Source organism: Falco biarmicus, chromosome 4, assembly GCF_023638135.1.
Source record: "Falco biarmicus isolate bFalBia1 chromosome 4, bFalBia1.pri, whole genome shotgun sequence".
In the NCBI taxonomy this organism is placed as follows: domain Eukaryota; kingdom Metazoa; phylum Chordata; class Aves; order Falconiformes; family Falconidae; genus Falco; species Falco biarmicus.
The window spans coordinates 79,827,079-79,847,035 of record NC_079291.1 but is presented as its reverse complement, the minus strand read 5'-3'; the positions used below and the strand labels follow the sequence as shown (position 1 = coordinate 79,847,035).

The 19,957-nt window shown below is 41.1% G+C and overlaps 1 protein-coding gene across 1 annotated transcript in view; it reads right to left on the bottom strand.

The window, feature by feature from the left end:
- Positions 1–17,013, bottom strand: part of CYTH3 (cytohesin 3) — a 52,421-nt gene extending 35,408 nt beyond the window's left edge. Inside the window, exon 1 of the mRNA XM_056334242.1 lies at positions 16,804–17,013. Within this exon, the coding sequence (XP_056190217.1) occupies positions 16,804–16,834 (31 nt within the window). The 5' untranslated portion in view covers positions 16,835–17,013. The remainder of the gene's footprint in view (positions 1–16,803) is intronic.
- Positions 17,014–19,957: the final 2,944 nt, after the last annotated feature.

Below are 19,957 nucleotides of genomic sequence, written 5' to 3'. Positions count from 1 at the left end.
TGAGTTATACTACATTCCCTTCTCATGTAAAATTGGAAATGGTTAGCACTGGACTATGTCCAGTCCATCCACCATCACTAGAGCTGACATCTCTAAGGGAACAAAAGTGGTCCTGTATGTAATCTTCAGCTGACCAGCACAGAAGAGTGATCAGCACAGACTGCTGATGGAAAGTCGAGCAAGTGGAAGCCCATACAGACTAGGAAGCTGGATCGCTCAAAACTACTGCCACCACTGACCAGAACTGGGCTCTTGTGTTCACTTCAAAGGGTTTGTAATGCTTCCTAGCAACTCTGCTGAATGTGAGCCAAAGTTTAAGCTGCTGACAGGAGAGCAAATCCCCCTCAGTTGACTCCTTTCCCTTGTCAACCAGGACAGGTTTCTCTCCCAACAATCCCAAGGAGTATGTGTAGATAAAAAGCAAAGCAGGGATACCTATCTCCCATCGGCACACAACTCCCAGGAGTCCCCATGAACAGCTGGACTAACCACAGATGTCCTGCTGCCAACCTAGCCTGGATCCTGGAGCTGAAAGCAGTCATCTTGGACCAAGTGTAGGACAACTCCTTCTGAAAACAGAGATCATTTCATCATCTCTTGGGTAAGGAGGAAGCAAACAAGAACATACTGATCCCTTCAGCTTTTGAAATGTTAGAAGGGAAAATAAAAATTGTAGCAATGTGTTTCAGCTTTGCCCTTACAAAACCACTGTTTCCCACAGCACCCCCAGTTACTGAGAAGAGGAAATGGTTGGCTGGTCTGCACCTACATTTCTTCCTAGGATAGACCCTGGAAAAAAAGACTCAAAAAGCAAACACACCAGAGTAGTAGCAGACATTCCCATCAGATCCATTTCAAGTAGCAGCACGGAAAATTGACAGGAATGTTGTTGAGCAGCTGCAGGGGGGTCCCAGGGCCCAGCCCCTCCAGCCGGCTGCCAGCAATACCCTCAAATCCTGCTCGAGATTCAGGCACAGCTCATCAGACCTACTGTATGCCCAGCAAAACAGTTGGGGCTCAGACAGTCTCTGTGTCACGGATTTCCAGTAACATCTACTCTTGGCAATAAGGAAGCCGCTCACTGTACTTCACTCATTAGGGGAGAGCATTAACCAGTTACTTAGGATTGCTGGCTTTTTATAAAGCACACAAATGAAATTTTCAGAAAAAACAAGGCAAAGTTCATCTTTCCCCTTCCCCCATCCCCGCCTGACACAGCTCTGGAGTTAGATTTCAGAAGCAGTATTTATTGCAGAAGCTTTCTATTTATTCATTTTCCAAGATCAGCTGCTCACTGAAGGAGGTGGAACGACCACCAGATTCGAAAGCAATCTTCATTCTCTGAAGGTTGTCTCCAAGAGGCAGCTACAAAGTGCCATACAGCAGTGCGCACCTATTAAATAACTGCTCAAGTAGCATTTACTTTCTCCCAAAACAACACAAATTCCAGGATGCAGAACACTGTGCACAACACCATGTTGTGAAAGCCTTTGATATTCCTGCAGTCTCCTCCAAAAAACCTAACCCTAATACCTACTATGGAAACCACTGAGCTGTACTTGGACGGAAATGTGCTATAGGTAATACAATATATTGCTTCTTAGGCTCAAACTGCTCCAGCTTCTTGCTACTGCATCAACAAGCCCACTGGCCATGTGCTGCCCTGTACAGCCTGAGAGGGCACTAAGAGAGGTCACGAATTTATTCATTGATTTGTTAGTAAAGTAACAGTAAGGCTTAGTTTAAGACTATAAAGCATTTTCAGATCCTCAGAAAAGAGTGTATTTAGCCTTTGTGACTTGCTGGTTGTCATCACACCATGAAACAATTAGCTTGACAAGTCATTAATCCAGATATAAAAGAGCTTTTTATCTGGTCCACTGATAAGAAGTTTGCTGGATGGATCCACTTACCTTAAAGTTAAACCCCTGGTCTCCTATTTGCTTGGCAAAAGACCATCAGCAGTTTGTACCAAATCTGGCTCGCCATACTTCCAAAACAGAGAACATTCAGCATATGCTTGAATCCTTGTAAGTGCAGACAGAAGTTCTATGTTACAATAAGAAAGCTTTTTCATACTGCAAGCAGACCTTTTGGCATTCTGATCAAAAACTCATTTGAATAAATACATTCTTCCTATTTAAACTTTCCCTAACGGTTTCAGCCAGATCTGCTAAAATATTACATTGCCCTTTCTAAGCTGTTTTTGCTGCCCAATACTGGCAAGATCACTGCATTCCTTCCAGAGATCAGTGAAAAATAACCTAAACATATAATCTTTTGTACTTTACTTTCAAATAATTTAATCTTTTTTTCTCAGGCAAGTACTTAACAAGAAAAAAATAATACCCCTACAAATTCATGATCTAAGCAATTTAGTTTTATTACTCTCGATGTCTCTGACTTACAGCATATAAAATTAAGCTTTTCCCTGAAAACGAATAGAGATTTAAAAACTTCAAGCAAGTAACTGGCATTCAACTCTCAATTTCTTTTTAAATCCATCAGCTCCTGCTGCTCCTATTAATAAACATTCTTTCTCAGATTTCCACTTCATCCTGCCATGCTCAAACAGGAAACATTTTTGTTGACTGGGAAACAATGGAGTGGGACAAAATGCTTTAGGTTCTGCCACCCCTCAATATGACACAAAAGGTAACAATAAAAGGTATCACTTCCTAAATGAGAAAAACCTACAGCAAATCATGACATTTTTACCTGCAGATACCAGCTCCAGTGTGGTTATATGTAGCCTCTGCTGAGCACATTTCCAAAGAGATGTCTTCTTCCGAACAGTGCTCTACCCGGCACAAGCTTTCACTATACTAACACAAACTTTGTGTAAAGCTGAAAAAAATCTGACTCATGTTAACATACTTGCAACCTTAGAGCAACCAGGAATAACAAGTTGTAACTTCTGTTAAGCAGTCTGTAGCAGCAGTGTCTGCAACTCTGCCAACACAGCTCGCTCAGTAAGTAGTGAGAAAACTTGTTAATGCAGTTTAGAGATTCTTCCATATTTCACAAATGTGGACAATACAGCAATGAGTACAAAACAGCTGGAGAATACCATTCACAGATAAACTCTTTATTGTTTTCTTCCTCAACCACTGAGAAAAGTGGTTGGTAAGAAAACTGGTGGCAGTATTAAGCATAGATTTTTGTCACCAAAAAATTACCTAATCCTGACAGCATACATCTAGGCAGGAACAGCCTACAGTCTACTTTGCATTTATACAAAAATCAGTTCTAAAAGACCCTTCAATTACAGCATCTGTCCTACCATGTCTTCAATGTCTTAATCAACTGGACCTTAAAACTTTGCTATTTGGAGCTTGACCAGAACACCTGAGTGCTATACACAACTGAAGCGGCAGATGTTCAGCCAGTATCCCTAAATGTCCAGAAGCTAGTTCTGAAAGACTACATTTTGATCCTTTAAAGAAAAAAGGTCAACAAAAATCACCATTAGACAAGTTTTTAATTAGACTGTTCAATTCCATTAGATCTGACTGGAAGTATTTTATCATGAAAGTTTACAACTGCTAAAACAAATAGAAGCACCTAATTTTTCTTTTCCTTGAAATCTTCCACAGTTGTACTTTAAAAAATGTCTTCTCATACACCAAAGAACTCAGAGCATAATTAATTACTAACAACTATCAGTGGAAGTCTAGCTATCCTGCATTATCATCCTAGCTAGGAACTTATGAAAGTAAAATCGTATCATAAATTTTCCATTTTAAATGCCAGACTAGTCACTAATGAAATCTAAAAATATTTTCTACTGATTAAATGATGATACATGCTTTCATTAAATACTGCAGCATGCAGCTTTGTATGGCACATGTAATGTGCTCATACTAAACAGATGACATAGTTTCCATTAAGAACTAGTAGCAATGGAAAATGACAGCTTATACAGACCCATAGCATATAATCACGACATTGTTCATTAATGCCTGCCACCACTGTTAAATCTGTTCTAGAAAGTCCCAAGAGGAAGCTAGATATAGTAGCAGAAGCTGATGAACTTCCAGCTGCAAGGGGGTGGGAGGGAAAGGAAGCAGACTGATTAGTTGAACAGATTTATTGTATGCATATATTCTATGTTAAAACCCTGTATCTACTATAACATAAATTTTGGGGGGGTCATTCGACTGTTCACAATTCAAATACAGGAAAATGCTATCAGGCTAACATGTGTTTGTTCAGCAGGAAAGCCTTTCTTCAAAATGTAAAATGAGGTAGTGAAAAGCCAAAACTTGGCTAGAATTGTCATATTATTTCTAAAATGCAAGAAGGAACTTTTGATGTTCTCCCATCGCATTAAAAAAAGTAATCTCCTAGGTCCATATGAGCTCTAGAGAAAAATACAATGCAGTAACAGTTGAAATGTGGCGTTCTCTCTCTCAAAGATGCAAGACATTATTATAGTTTCTTCAATTTAGCTGGCAGATTTTATTCTCAAGCCATGAATATTTTCTGAATTTTCCTTATAATATGTCATGAATACAGCCAAAGCATCTTAAAGCAAATCTGTAAACAGTTTCTTACTCTAGTTGCTGTATTTTAATGGTCTTTGACATTGGCAGAGTCTACACCCACCAATTTTGCAAAATACACTGTAAGTTGATCTGCATTTCAAGAAAGCAATTAAACTGAAAGAGATTCCTTTAGGCTGTTCACAATGCAAATAAAGATTATAACCCTTAAAAATTGGGAGAAAGAACTCTGACTACCATTCTTGTGAAACAAGGATAAACTGAAGCAGTACTGCTTATTTAATCACTGCAATGCAAAAAAAAAAAAAAAAAAAAAAAAAAAGGAGGGAAAGCAAATTATTTGCCTGGTATTAGTTTATAATACTGCATTAAAAAAAAATAAAATATAAAATACAACAGTTTGGGAGAGGAAACAATCTGACCAAAGCCCAAACATAGGTGCAAAATACACTTCACCCAATGCAGTAATAGAGCAAAATAAGTGCCATCTTTACAAAACACATTGACAATGAATTAATTCATGCAAATAGTATCAACTGTTATTGTCACTCATCCACAGACCACAGCAGTCCTGCCACCAAAACAAAATCCTCATTCTTACCACTGGTATTGGTGACCACATACAAGAACTCCAAAAATTGTTACATTTTACATTGCTATACGGAGATCATAGATATTTTTGCATTTTGCAACTGATTTGTGTTAGAAGTGTTCTGCCTTCAAAGCAGTGTTCTGTCCACATTTCACTTCCACTCTGAAGTCACACATCAGCTCCTACTGCTCAGGAAGGAAAATAAATCGCTGTTGTTGTTATGTTCTAGCACTGTGGGGCAGAATGCCAGGCTGTCCGGCAGCCAAGAGACCAACCACAAATCTTTCTTTTTTTTCTTCCCTCCAATAAAAGAATTAATATCAACAACCAATTAAGATGCATGGAAAGGAATGTACTAATACTGTCCAGGATTATGCTCGAGACAATAAGTTTGTGTTAAAATTCCTTTCACTGTCACCAGTAATGGAAATAACTTACAGTATTTCAAGCTAAGTCTTCTAGTCAATTAGGACTTACAATTTGTATACTATTGTTATTAAACTCACTAAATTAGACTAGCGTAATTACAGTAACAACATTCAAAATTAAAGACTCAGAATAATAGTAAAAGAACTCCAGAATTCAGGTAGCCATTTGATGGGACTCCATTAGCGAGTTAGATTTGGAAGGAAGATTTGGAAAGGAAGCAGATAACTGGGGGACAGCACATTTCTACACTGGCATCCTTAGACTCAAATAACTAACAGGATGACTGGCTGCAATTATAAAGAAACTTGAGAAATATAACCTTTTCAACAAGGAAAAAACCCAACAAACTGTATTGAAAAATAAAAGGATGCATTGTTTTGATCATCATCAAGTATTCTCACCATTCCATACACCTGATGTATTGCTACTTATTTTGTTTAAGCTCAATCCAAGGCATTGTCTACAGATTTGGAAGCACCGAAGATACCAAAAGTAAACCAAACTCTACAGAAAAATATTAAGACTTTTCCCCTCCTTACATACTTAGGCTCTGTAAAACAATGACTAGTGAAACACAACGTAAGTGAAATTAGTAAATACAGAACTTTTTTATATCCTCCACATTGTAGCATTACATATTGTACCAATACAGAGAAAGTAAAGAATTTTACTAAAACCTTGTACTATGAATAAGAAACTGGTATCTTCCTCCATAAGCAGTCTGAAAGAATGGCCACCTTCCCACTCCAATCAGCTAACTTCATTTCTGCTTAAAAAATAAACCAAGAACTCTCAGATGACTTAAAGTCTACAGCAAAATCTGAAGGCGTTCAAGTATTTCAGGATGGGATTTATGTCAGAGTTCTGAAATGGATACTCCTAGTTCCTGTTGCTTTTACTGGAATATTTTTTTATAGAGAGCCACTTTTTTTCCCACCCTACCCTTTTCCTTTACTGAATTTCCACACAATAACTTAGATTTGACCATCACCGGACATCTGAACAACAATAAAAAAAGTTACAGCTGGATCCTGTATTAGTCCCAGCTGCACAGGATCTTTGGCTGCCTTCAGAAAACAAGAAAGCTAGTAAGAAAGCAGTAGGATAACTTCTTTTAGCAGCTTACTTTTGAATAAATTCATTTTCCATATGCTACTACAACGAACTATTTTACCATTCAATGCAAACTGAAGTTATTCTTCCTATCATTCACGCCTTTTCTAAAAAAAAATTTTTAAAAATTCCTTCTTCAAAAACCTTTACTACAAAATGCCAGAAAATAATCATCTCCATATGGTCTTTCAAGTCTAACATACCACAATGGATATATCTGCCAAGTTCATCCACCCACCCACAGGCTCCATAAACTTTAGAGTATTATTTGTATATAATTTGGATTACCAATTTCACCCAACCTTTCCCCTTCATAACATGTTACTTTTTCAGGCTTACAACACAGGTAGAAGATATAAAAGGAAAAAAAGTTTTCAGCAAAATAAGAACAATAATATAACATATACTCTTTTTACTTTGGATATCAGTGAATTCACAGCGGAAGGACTTACACTAGTTTTCTTCTTATGTTTGCTCTTACAAAATACCACCTGATCTTTTAAAACATTCATGGGATACTATGTCATTTATTGGTACAAGACCAAACATTGCAGTCTTTCCAACTTACTTTGTGCAAAATGAGAGCGAAGGGAGTTACATGTATTTTGATTTTTTTTAAAAAATCACTAGGGGTGGGGAAGCTTCCTCTCAGATATTTAAAAAAAGAAAGTTACTATATTTAATGCAGAAAAATCCACTTCCTATAGCCAGAAAAATAATCAGCTCCATATGCTCCATTTATCTGTCCTTGCTAAAACATCTACAAGCAAACTGAAATGTCACAAGCTGCCTAGAAAGGCTGACCTCATGTAATACATAGAAGACAGGCTTAAGACCCAGTCGGAGATTACCTACCGAATCAGCAACATCTACACAAAGAACAAACTAGTCACATACCTGAAATCTTTCAATCTCTCCCTTCTGTGACTGCAAACGTTTTCATAAACGTAACAGCCGTTTCTCTAAACTTTGCCTATAACTTTAGCACCAGTTTCAACTTCCACTTCAACAACAGTTTCTATACAAACTGCAATTTAGGAATAGCAGCACAAATTACAAGAGATGGTGAGAAAACAAGCAGAGATATTCTCCCTGTCCCCAGATGAATGCTGGATGCTGCTTAAAAGTGTTGCAAGCACATAATAAGATCATTTTAGTAACTAGAAGTGTGGTACAGTAGGTCAAAATTGACTTGAAGAAGAGCAAGTTAAATAATAAAGGTCTACAAAATAAAAAAGTTACTTTTGAGATTATAAACATATACATCCCTAACATGGACTACCCATTTAGGCGTTTACATGATGGAGATACCTCATGCAAAATGAGTTTTCCCCAATTAGTATATACTGGGGCTGCAAAATATGAGACTAAACCAAGGATTACTTCAGCGTGACAGAGGCTCTTGAAGGTATACTCCTGAAATATCGTTCAGTTTGGGCGGGTCCCAAGAAGAACTCTTTCAGTTAAACATAAAAAACCCAGAAACTGAAAAAAATAGAACCAAAATTAAGAAAAAAGTAAAGGGAGAACCACAAAACAATATACAGACACATATTCACCTAATGAATCATCAGCCTGCACGGTTTGTACACAGTAGCTCCTGTGTGGGCAATCAGAAACAGATGAGCACTCTGTGTGTACAAGAAAAGTGTCAAGTTCATTTGGTCTTCTCAAGAAGGACTTAGAATGGCCCTATGCAGGACCAAGCCCCATCCCGCATATGCTAGGAGTTTCATGGTTAGAGAATGCATTTAACTTGCAAGGTTCTTCCCAGCAAACAGAGTTTCTCCGTAACAAAGTCACCATCTCTTCTTACAGCCACTTGGTTTAACCTCAACTTCCTGGGAAAACTTTCCTTCACGTCCCCTAACTAGCCACTGGTGAGATACTGAAACAAAAACACACAGCAGCTTTACGAATTCAAAAATCGCATTTGCAAGTGGCCAAAGTTGTACTCAGAGTACACACCCTGGTGGGAAAATTCCTCCTCCATGTATTAGAATGACGAGGCAGGAAGTTCATTAGTCCAAACTCAGATGAGCAAAGGAAGAAAAAAAAAAAAAAAAAAAAAGCAGTTAGAGTCTGACTATTGAATACAAGAAATACTGCTTCGAGCGACCACAATTCCTTATGTTATAATATCCAGTGCAATTACAAATGTGCCTTTTGACAATTCCCCTTCTCTTGTAGTAAGGCAACAGGATCTGGTTTATGTTGGAATTTGACCCTACAGACAACACTGCTTATGAGCTAAACAAGGATCTGAAGGAACGTGATATCTACAGTATGTGAAAGTGAAAACGTAACAGCAAATAAGACTCCTGAATACTTGGAATTGAACAAGAAAACAGCCTGAATGGTATTTTGCAATATGAATCAGATAGTAAAAAAAAAAAAAAAAACACCACACCAAACAAAAAACCACCACACCACACCAAAAACCCAACACCAAACCACACATCTCCATGCTAGAAGTTACACTATTAATGAGGCAGTTGTGTAAAAACGCAAAGGTGACTCATGAAATGATTACATCTCACAGCTCCTCTTACAGAAAACAGTAAGAGGCAGTCCCCTTACTTGCACACGCCAATTTTTTCAGCCTTTTTTTGTGTGTGCATGTATGTGAGAATGAGAGTGAGCACAAGATACTGGACGTTTCTTTTCCTACCCATCAACTCCTCCTGCCAAAGTACCCCTAGCACAGCATTCAATTTCAATCTAATTTGACTGAGGAGTAGATACTCCTAGAAGCTGCGTGAGAACCAGTAGCTGGGTAGAACAGCCACTAAAATTAATTCCCACAGTTACAGTTCAGCCTCTTCCATACCCTGACAGTCAGCAGACTTGTGTTTCATCATTTTCACACAGCTTTTTTTGTGTGTTTGTTAAGAAACTCAAGGCATTTCATCTAAAAATCAACAGTTCCTCCTTTTGTATGAAGGATGCACATCCGCAAAGAACAGCAGCAGCTCCTCAAAATTCAACTGAGCTCTTGGACATGACAGTGAAAGCCAGGCTTGAATCCAGATTAAACTTTCACAAATGAACTGATCTTCAATTCTTGTTGAAGAATTTTCTTACGGAATTCAGAAGAACTATTCATTAATATTCTTGCAGTAAAATCTATCCTTGTTGGTACCATTTCCACTGGGTGGCTACAAAACAGTTTCAGCTTCACAGTTCTTCCATACACATGGCATAGGATAACTACTCCTTTCTATAATAAACAGAACATCTGAAAACAAGGCTAATTTGAAAAACCATGTCAAGAAGCCCAACCTGTTGAAAAATTAGATCAAATGTTTTCAGTACTCCACAAGCCTCCAGCATGCAAAATTTCCTGTTAATTCCATGAGATCCTATTGAATTTGTCCAGCACACTTTTCCTACGAAATACTAGATAATGTTTGTGTTGGCCTTTTAACATGTCAACTTTTATTGGAAAACCTACCCACTTATACCATACCTACATAAAAGCAGATATCAGAACTTCAATGAAATTGTGGACGCAGCTATGCATCGCTTTATTTTCCTTAAATAAAACTTTTTGTTACCAAATAATGGGTTTAAAGAACCTCAGAAAGTAATGAAATAAATGTGACACAGATGTTCACAAAAAAAAAAAAAAAAAGAACAAGAATGTTTTTACTTCGTAGCAACCAAATAGGTCAAACCATTTCCTTCTTCAGGCAAATCTCAGAGGACCACAAAACACATGGTTTTCTAGTAGATTTTGTGTGTCTATCCCACTAAGAGGAAATACTGCTGTCCAAAAAATTTGCAATACTTAGTTTTCCCATGAAACTGTTGGAATTAAAAGAAGGAAGTCATATGCAATTAAAAACAATTTGCTAGATGTTAAAGTTATACAAATGGCATAAATAAATACACTTCTACTACCTAAGTCACATACCTTTCCTATAAAACATACTGCCTTAAAAGAATCCACAGTGAAGAAGTCAAAACACCAGTGTTATGTCTGCTCACACGGTTTTCCCTTTGGTTCTGTAAATCTTAAAAGTAAAATATGTGTTCCTCACTTCCATGGAATTCCTGCCTTAACAGTTCTAGAAGTTGAAAGGTTTTTCTAATAAACCAGCTGCTAAGTACTTATTTTTATCCTCTATGAATGAAGCACATGGTCAACTCCACTAAAATAAGTGTGATCCTTCCCTACATTTTTTTTAAGTACTCATGAACTACAGGGACTCAAAGGAAGCAGACAACATTAACTATTGCTTTACTTTAAAAAGGAGGAAAAAAAAAAATCACGTAAGATTCACTCAATCATCACAAAACACTATCCTACATGCTGGCTAGACACATGCAGAAGTCTACAGAACATGTCACGTGTGATCCCATAACCAGATTAAATCTATTTGTGTGTTCAAACAGGAAAATTAATATTGCATAGGAAAACGTAATTTATTTCATAACTTTAAGGTTGCAAAAGTGTTCCAATATTTTTGCATTGTGCTTTCACTGCCATTTTTGTTACAACTTTTCTACAGACTATTTTTTAAGAAAGAATAAATTATAACATCTCACTATTTACTTGTCAATAACCACTCAGGGCACCAGTGTGCACATTCACTGACATCAAAAAAAGGAAGCGGGTGGAATCAGTATTAAGAGCTCTGTTTTAGACTAATCAAGCTTAAGATGACAATTACGCAATCTTAAGATGTCAAACAAGCCATTTTAGCTGGAACAGATGGTACTGGATCCAGAGCACACAGTATATGCTGTGAGTCATCCGTTTAAATACGATAGCTCCTTTTTTATTTGCAAATTTGATTATCCAAACACAAGATGTAGAGAAGACAGCATTAAACCAAGTGCAGGGTCCTGTAAATATTCACAAAAATGTTGGAAGCAGAAAGATCACCTTCCAAATGAAAAAGCAATTAACAAAACAGGAGGGGAACGAGGAGAGAACAGTCAAAGAAGCCAAAAAGAGAGCAGTATTTCAAAAAGAAAACTATAGTAAACAGCACTAGAGGCAGCTGGCAGGATAAGAGGAGGAAGGGAATGTACTGTGGACAAGGGGTCAGAACAAGTGTGGTAAGGCCCTGTGATGAACCTGGAGGATACACTCTTCAGACAGTGACTGCAAACAGCTCATCCAACTTTACACGTGAAAACGAGATGGGGCACTAGTCCATTAAGTAAATGGGGCCAAAGATGGGGTGTAAAAAGCAACAGACTAAAGCACGTTTGTGTTGGGAGGGAAAGGGAGGGAGTAAAAGATAGCAGCAGGTTAAGATGGCGCTACAGGAGAATTAAAAAAGTTTAAAGCCTTTAAAACCTTTCTGTTGTACTAGGAAATGAGACCCTGGCAGCACAAAAAGGCGGCAAGCAGAAGAAACCAGAGGAAAGCCAAGACTTATTTCATTCATTTTCCCTTAAAAAAACTGTTAAAAATCCTATAAAGAAAGAAGAGAAGGCAATAAATATGATAGGATTGAGAAATTCAACGTGAACTGCAGAATGTATCTTGGAAAACAGTGTGCTGCCTCACTATCTGCCGTCCCTCAACTGGGAAAAGCTCTCACAACTCCTGCGATACTAGAAGATTGCAATATCCATTTAGGAAAAGTAGCACGTGGGGAGCCCACTTCCACATGGCTACTGCTATGATTTCCAGGCACTGTTCTGAAAAGTACGCTCCTTCCTGTAAGTAAATGCTACATCTTGCTTTCCTAGATGAAACAATACACACGGATGCTACACTACAGGCATACTGCTCCCCTAAATCCATGGCAGGCTTACATTGCTGAGCGCAAGTAACCAAATACCATTATATAACGATACATCAAGTTTAGCAACCAACAACCTCTGGAAACTTCAACAGCAAAAAAAAAATAAATCATGTGTTCTTGCAAGTCACAGCTAAAAATACTGAACATTAAGAAAAATGTTAATGCGTTAAGAAAAAAACTTAAATGTCCTACTGCAATTAACAAGCCCATTTTCTGATATCACCAGAAATAACTAATATTTACAACATAATTATTAATATTTTATGATAGAATTTTTTATTAGTGATAACATTAAATTATTTTTGAGCTACAAATTAAGATACTACTGAACTGATAGGTAATCTGCACAAGTATGAAATTAGTTTACCATGAAGAAATACTTATTTAGCAAAAAGACACTCAGTGTGAAGCTCTGCGGGCTGATAAAAGTCATATTTATGTCATTTAGGTTTTTTGTGTTCTCTCTCTGTATCTGCTCTTTTTCTCTCCCTAGAATCAATTTGTGTGGTTAGTGAAGACTCAGGTGTGTTTTTATATTCCTGACGTTTCACTAGCATGCTATTTAAACTTACAAGCCCTCCTCCAAAGAACTTTTGGGACAACTTTTCAAAACTACCAGTACAAGTTATCCACTTTGATGAGTAAGGAGTGAAACATATTTAACATTCTTCTGTGTTAAAATACATTTCTTATTTTATGAGTTTCTTTTATTACAAACAAAACACACAGATCTAGTCTTAAATGCAGACCAAATGTCTATAACCATGAGGAGGCCACATGGACTCTTCCATCTTTATAGTCAACCTTTGAAAGATATTACAATGTGAAAAAAACCGAAGAGATCAGGCTGCTTATGTCTAGAAGTGATATATATATATTTAATCAATTGTAAAACATTTTTTCTAAGAAAAAGGGGGGGGGGGGGGCAGTGTATGTATGTGTTACATTTAACGGCTTTTACCTATAAATGGGTAACTGCTTTGCCCTGCAGAAGAACAGAAGTAATCTTGCTATATCTGATTTGGCAGCAAACCCATTCTTCTGAGTCCTCTGCAAGACGATCTGGTCTCTCGGTCGGCTGTCTACATAACAGAATCAACGTGCTACCTGGCACCATTGCTTGCAAGTACAGCCAACAACTAACAAAGCTTGGCAACTGAACTGCTCTCTTTCCCCAAAAAAGATTCAAAATTCAGAAATAAAGCACAGAGTTTAGGGAACAGTAGGGAAACCTCAATACCATAATTAGTGCTATAATCTGGTCTATTTGTCAGGCAGAAGCAGGTTTTTAACCCTTTGGCATGTCTGTTTAGACCCCTTCATAGAGACACCTTAAAACAAACATACACGCAGAAGTTGGTAAGTACTCAGCACTTGCCAAGAGGAATGGCACGGAGTTGAATTTGGGGGACTACAAAGCTGCTGTATGACTAGACTCCAATTTAGAAAAACAAAGAGAAGTACTATTCTGCACCTCCAGCACAGACTGTTTATATGTTTTGACCTTATACATAAGATTGCTTACTGTTTAGCAGTAAGCAACTACACCACAAGCTGCCAACAGCACCATTCAACACGAGGAGCTCGGTTCACTGGTACCACCACCACCTAAACAACAGCCTGTAAGAAAAGCCTCAGTCAAACCACAAAAGACGCGGGTTTTACCCAAGTGAGGAGAGGGAGGAGGAGAAATTTCCTGGATTAAGTGAACCACAGAGATATTTTAATCAGAACACAAAAGAAGACTGAGGCAAACACCAACTGACTCGGATCATATCGCATCAATAATCCATGCACAGAGCCTCTGCTGAAATCAATGGGAGGCTTGTGCCTAAGTGGGTTGTATAATATAAACCCATGCCCCTATTTAAGGGCTCCACATACAAAAGAGAAAGAGGTACTAAGAACAATTCCCGTTGTTAACATTTCTCTTCCATCAAACGCTTCTAAAATAATAAATCCTAACTTTACACAGCTCTGTTTTCATTTGCAGTTTTTATTAGAGGTGGTAAAACAACTGACCCCATTTGACAAATAAGGGAACTGAAGCACAGGATGCAAATTAAACTGAAGAGCAGGGCAGCAGGCAGAACTGAACTGGGAATAGCAGTTTACCGTCTGAATCACAGTTTAATGTCCTAGATGTTTAGATGCTTATCTAGTTCAAGTCTCTAATTAGGGTGATTCTGTGCAGTCCCCAATTTTGCATACTTCCTGAAGTACCTGTGCACAGCGATATGCTTATTTCTATGGGTTTCCCACTCCATAACGTCAGGTTTTTGACATTGCAAATGTCCTGCAGAGCTTCAAAACACTAGACTGCCCTGGTTAGACTCCCTTGGTACCCCACAAGTCTCGCTACCCAGCAGCAATAAGGATTTTAAGATTGGCTGTGAAATCTACACTTTTCACATGCTTTCTATTGTTTAAATAACATTAGTTTCAATTCAACATACCAATTCATTAACTGGAAATGACCTAACTAACTCTGGTGCTCCAAATGGCCAGCAGTCCACAAGAAAAGGCCAGACTGGCTATCTATTCAAGAAAAGTGCCATGCTCACAAGAAGCCAGTGTAAAATGTCAAATACACCGATGGCAAAAAAATTTCCAGTCTCATTAGTCTACAGTTGTTTTACAATGAAGCCAAGTAAGGCAGAACATTAACTATACCACAGTTTGACCCCAAAAAAGCAATATATTTATTAACGTGATATGAAGTTATAAATAATTGTTTCACTTGCATGCTAGGTAAAAATCTGACTTCACCTATAGAGCCAGCCTTTAACTAAATATAGAATGTCCCCTTCCGAGGTCATGAGTTATTTTTCCTACCATGAAAATCCAACTTCGAAATGCTTAACACCTTATGAAAGATTGGTTCACAATATGTCCACTTTTTAGTTTACATCTTGCATGTGATTAAATACTATATTACACAGCAACAAGCGTGCTCATTTCCCTTAATTCCAGATGCAAGTCCATAATACTGTGAAAATAATGTATTTTGAGCTGAAGCAGGTCTCTGCTCTTAACAATTACAGTGCTCAACTGTTTTGAATAATAACTTTTCAGGTCTGGCTTGTTTTTTGTCTTCCATTTTCAGATTTTTTTTTTTTAAGAGTTAGTCTATCACTAAAAAGTCTACCACTGACAAAATGCGCAGAAACGCCTCCTGAGAAATGGCCACATCCAGGCAACTGCTTGAAGAATTATTTTTCTGATTCATCACAGCACTTTTTTTTTTTTTTTTTCAAGTTGTCACAACAAACACCACACCCACTTGATTTCCGAGTTCTGGGTAATTATATTTAGAATTAGCCAGCACCGTGCAACTATTAATCATAGAAGGTTTAGCCCTGACTTTACCTATTTAGAAATCAGCCAATGCATTCAAATACAGCCTGTTTATAGCGTTTTATTTCAGATCTACCCTCATCGCTCCATTCCGTCCCACCGCCACCGCCACAGGCTGGCAGGGACACAGAATATAGGGCAGGCCATTCAATCCCTCTGCCCCAAGGCAGGCTCAGCTCCACCACAGCCACCATTATCGCTGATGAGACACAAGAACTGGTTATTTCAGGCAGGAGCAGCTTTACACACGCACTCGCAAAACACATGATAAATTAAAAGGAGGGGAGCGTGTCGCAAGCCCGCAGCGCCTCGAACCAGGATGGTGCGCCAGCCGGTCTCCCAAAGGGAAAAATTAAAAATAAAAGCTCCCCCAAGATGCGAGTCCCGATTTCCTAAAAGTAGAATCCGGCGACCGGCTTTCGAGACAGTTCCCCGCGTTCAAACTGGATGAACCACCCCGTGATTATCACCGAGCCTCCATTAAGACGACACACACGCAGAGCCCTGGAAGAGCCTAATTATTCTTTTCACCGCTCGCACACTGCGAGACACGTACTTTTTTTTCCTTTTTGTTGTTTCCCCCCGTCCCCTCCGCCAGCGGGCGAGGGGCTGCCGGCAGGGAGCGCGGGGCTGCCGCGGGGGCACGGGGACCCCCTGCCCTGCCCCGCCGCCCGCTTTGTGCCCCAGCCCCGCCGCCCCCGCCGCGCCTGACCCCTGCCGGGCCCCGCCGCGGGGCACAGAGCCCCATTGTGGCCGCCGCCACAAGGGCCAGCCCCCGCCGCCACGCTCCCCGCTCCCGGAGCGCTGCTGGGTGCTGCCTGCGCCGGCCGCTCCGCCCGGGCGGGACGGGGGCAGGACGCGGGCACGGCACCGGTGGGCAGCTCTCGCCGAGCGAAGGGCGCGGAGGCGGCAACAAATATCACGGCCGCGGCGGCGGCGGGCGACCCCCCCGCTCCCGACAGCGGGGCGAAAGCCTCTCCTCACGGCCGCGGCGGCCAGGTGAGGGGCCGCGTCTCCCGCCCGCGCCACCCCCGCCACTCACCGCCGCCACCCCCGCCGCCCTCTTCGTCCATGTTGGGGCCGCAGGCAGGGCGCTCCGCAGCGGCGGCGGCTGCTGAGAGAGGCCCGGCGCTCGCTCCGCTCGCTCGGCGCCTGGCGGCCGCTTCTCCTTCCCTCCACTGCCGCGCTCCGCCGCCGCGCTGCTCTGCCCCGCCGCCGTCCGCCTAGCCCTGCCTCAGCTCCAGCGGCAGCCGCCGCCTCGGCCCAGCCGCCCGCCCCTCTCATGTGACCCGCGGAGGGGCGGGGGGGGAAGGCAGGCCCGGCCGGCCCTGCGCCACCCCCGCCGCCGCCACAGGGTCGCCGGTCACCGGCGCGCTGCCTCCTCCCCTCCAGGGGCGGCAGCTCCCCGGCTGCTCCCTGCGGTGGAGTGGGAAGCTCCCCTCCCGCCTGCCTGCCTCGCCTTTTCGGTGCTCCCTCCCCGGCAGGCTCCGCATGGCGCGGCCTGGCACCGCGGAAGCCCCTAAATCGACTCCACCGAGGGCTGCCCGGGGCCGCTGGGGCGGGCAGGGGGCGCTGGCGGCGGCCGGGGGGCGGGAGAAGCCTGGCCCGCGGCGGTGTCGCTGGGGTCCGGCGGGAGGGCGGGAGGGGCTGAGGGGAGCCGTCAGGGCTGAGGGGCTCCGTGCCGGTTGGGGTCGTCTCCTGGGGGCTGCGGTAGCCCAAGATGTCTGCGGAACCGCTGACTTTTTGGGGGGGTCTAAATGCGGCGGGGAGGGGGGAGGAGAGCGGGAGGCGGCGGGAGGGCCAGGGCCGAGCTCGCCTGAGGCTGCGTCCTGAAGGGGGACGAGGTGGGTTGCGGTCTCCGAAAAGGACTCCGAGATTTGCCATGTTGCTGCGTGTTCTCCGGTTCCTGTGTGCTCCTTGCTCTTGGGCGCTCCCCCTGCCACAGGGGTCGGGGGGAGCAGTGCGGACGGACGGGGGTGCCGGGTTTGTCAGTGTCGGTAACAGAAACCATGTGCCTACTTGCTGCCCTAGGAGTCAGAGCAGCCGTGGGGGCTCTGAAGTCCTCGCTGAAGATCTTCAGCGGGATACCACAGGAGCCAGCAGCCTCCACAGTCTGTGAAGGTAAGCAGAAGTGTGCTGGTACAGACGCCTCACCCCTTCCCCTCACCCCTTCCTTCCCCTCACCCCTTCCCCTTCCCCTCACCCCTTCCCCTTCCCCTCACCCCTTCCCCTTCCCCTCACCCCTTCCCCTCACCCCTTCCCCTCACCCCTTCCCCTCACCCCTTCCCCTCACCCCTTCCCCTCACCCCTTCCCCTCACCCCTTCCCCTCACCCCTTCCCCTCACCCCTTCCCCTCACCCCTTCCCCTCACCCCTTCCCCTCACCCCTTCCCCTCACCCCTCACCCCTTCCCCTCACCTTCCTTCTTTCCCAGGCACCACCCCTCTTTTTTTTTTTTTTTTTTTTTTTTTTTTTTTTTTTTTTTTTTTTTTTTTTTTTTTTTAAACCTTTGGTGTCACAATTTTTTTCAGAAGGGAAGCTGTGGGAGGAAAGGGTCAGCCAACAGGAAAATATCGGGGTTTTTCATTTTCCTCTGGCGGGCTGGCATGGGATGGAGCACCGTACAGCCCGCTTTGCTGAGAGCTGAGGTCTGGCTCTGACAGCTGCACTGGTGATAAAGCGTTTTACCTCACCTACAAATCATAAACATCACAAACCTTTAAAACACCCCTCTGTAATTCATATTTTAAATTAGACGTTGTCGTAAGTTTAGTAAGTTAGTGCATGGAAAGGATATGATTACATAAACCAGAAGCATCTTGGTAAGAGATTTATTTTGAAATCTGTGTCTATAAAGTGCAATTACAAGATGGTTTTAAAATAAGTCTGAATGCAGATGAACTGATAGTGGGCTTTGAATATTTTTGCACACTGAACAAACTGTTAATTTACATTAGAAGGGAATCTGGTTCATGAGAAAAGTTCTAATTTTATAATTGATCACAGATTGCTTTCATGTCATCTGTGTTGTTTTTACACCTTTTTATAAAATATATTCCTTTCTTTTGCTGTTTTAGATTGTAAGTATCATTTTTTTCCTTCCTTCCTGTATTTCATTTCTAATACTTTTGCTAGACAGCCTGATCACTAATTCTAATAGCAGAGAAGAACAAGTTGTGGAGAACAGTCCTCCCCCCACCAATTCAGTACAAAATTCCTGTTGACTTCATGGAAGCAGAACTAGGTTTTAAAATTCTCCAAGTTAATAGCAAAGATAAAAATTACTTTGTGATGCAAGCAAGATTTGAAAAAAAGTGATCAGTTGGGATATTTTATATAAACTTCATGCTGAAATCAGATAGAACTTAATTATCAACCAGATACATCTTCAGTGTTTCACATTATTGGATATATAGCTTACTCTGTTGTAACTTTGAAATATATGTCATTCTGCATTCTCTGGAGAATCTGTTCTTTCCAGTCCTGTTTTAGTAGGATGACTTGGTAATGATACATAGTACAAAAGAGTATTGAAATTCTAGTGTATTCTTCAAGGCTGCCTGTCTCTGAAGTGGTGACAGATACTCCTTAAAACTTGAAATTTTCATACATACTGTGTGTATTGTAAATAGGCTTGCTTTTGCATGGACCTGATCCTACAAGTGTTCTAGGCATAAAACTGTTAATTCTGAGTACAAGGTGCTTACTGGACAAAGCTGTTAAATCTTCAGGTGAGATGTGTCATAGAAACTTTTAAGATCAAACCTTTTACCTTGTCTCATTTTCCTGTGTATAAAATGTCTTATGTCTGGATATAAACCTAACTAGGTCAGGAAAAGACTTTTTTGAAAATGTACAAAATCAACTAAAGAATTACAGTCAGAGTTCTACATCATAGCTATAGTAGTTCTGCCATAGCAGAACTATTTTATAGTTCTTGGTAATTCAACAGTAACAATGCCACTATAATTTAATATCGGGTAGTTCCTTACCCACAAAAATGCCAGGTAGCAAGACAGGTTACGATATCGGCAAATTTTAGGATACACTCCAGTAAACTATTCTTAGTGATGTGAATAATTCTCTTGCATCTGCTTTGTTTTCTGGAGCTTTGATCATTCTCTTGTTTGAAATATATATGAGTTTTGTTCTTCTCTCCGTATTAATAAGCATTTCAATCAACAGTTTTCTAAAAAT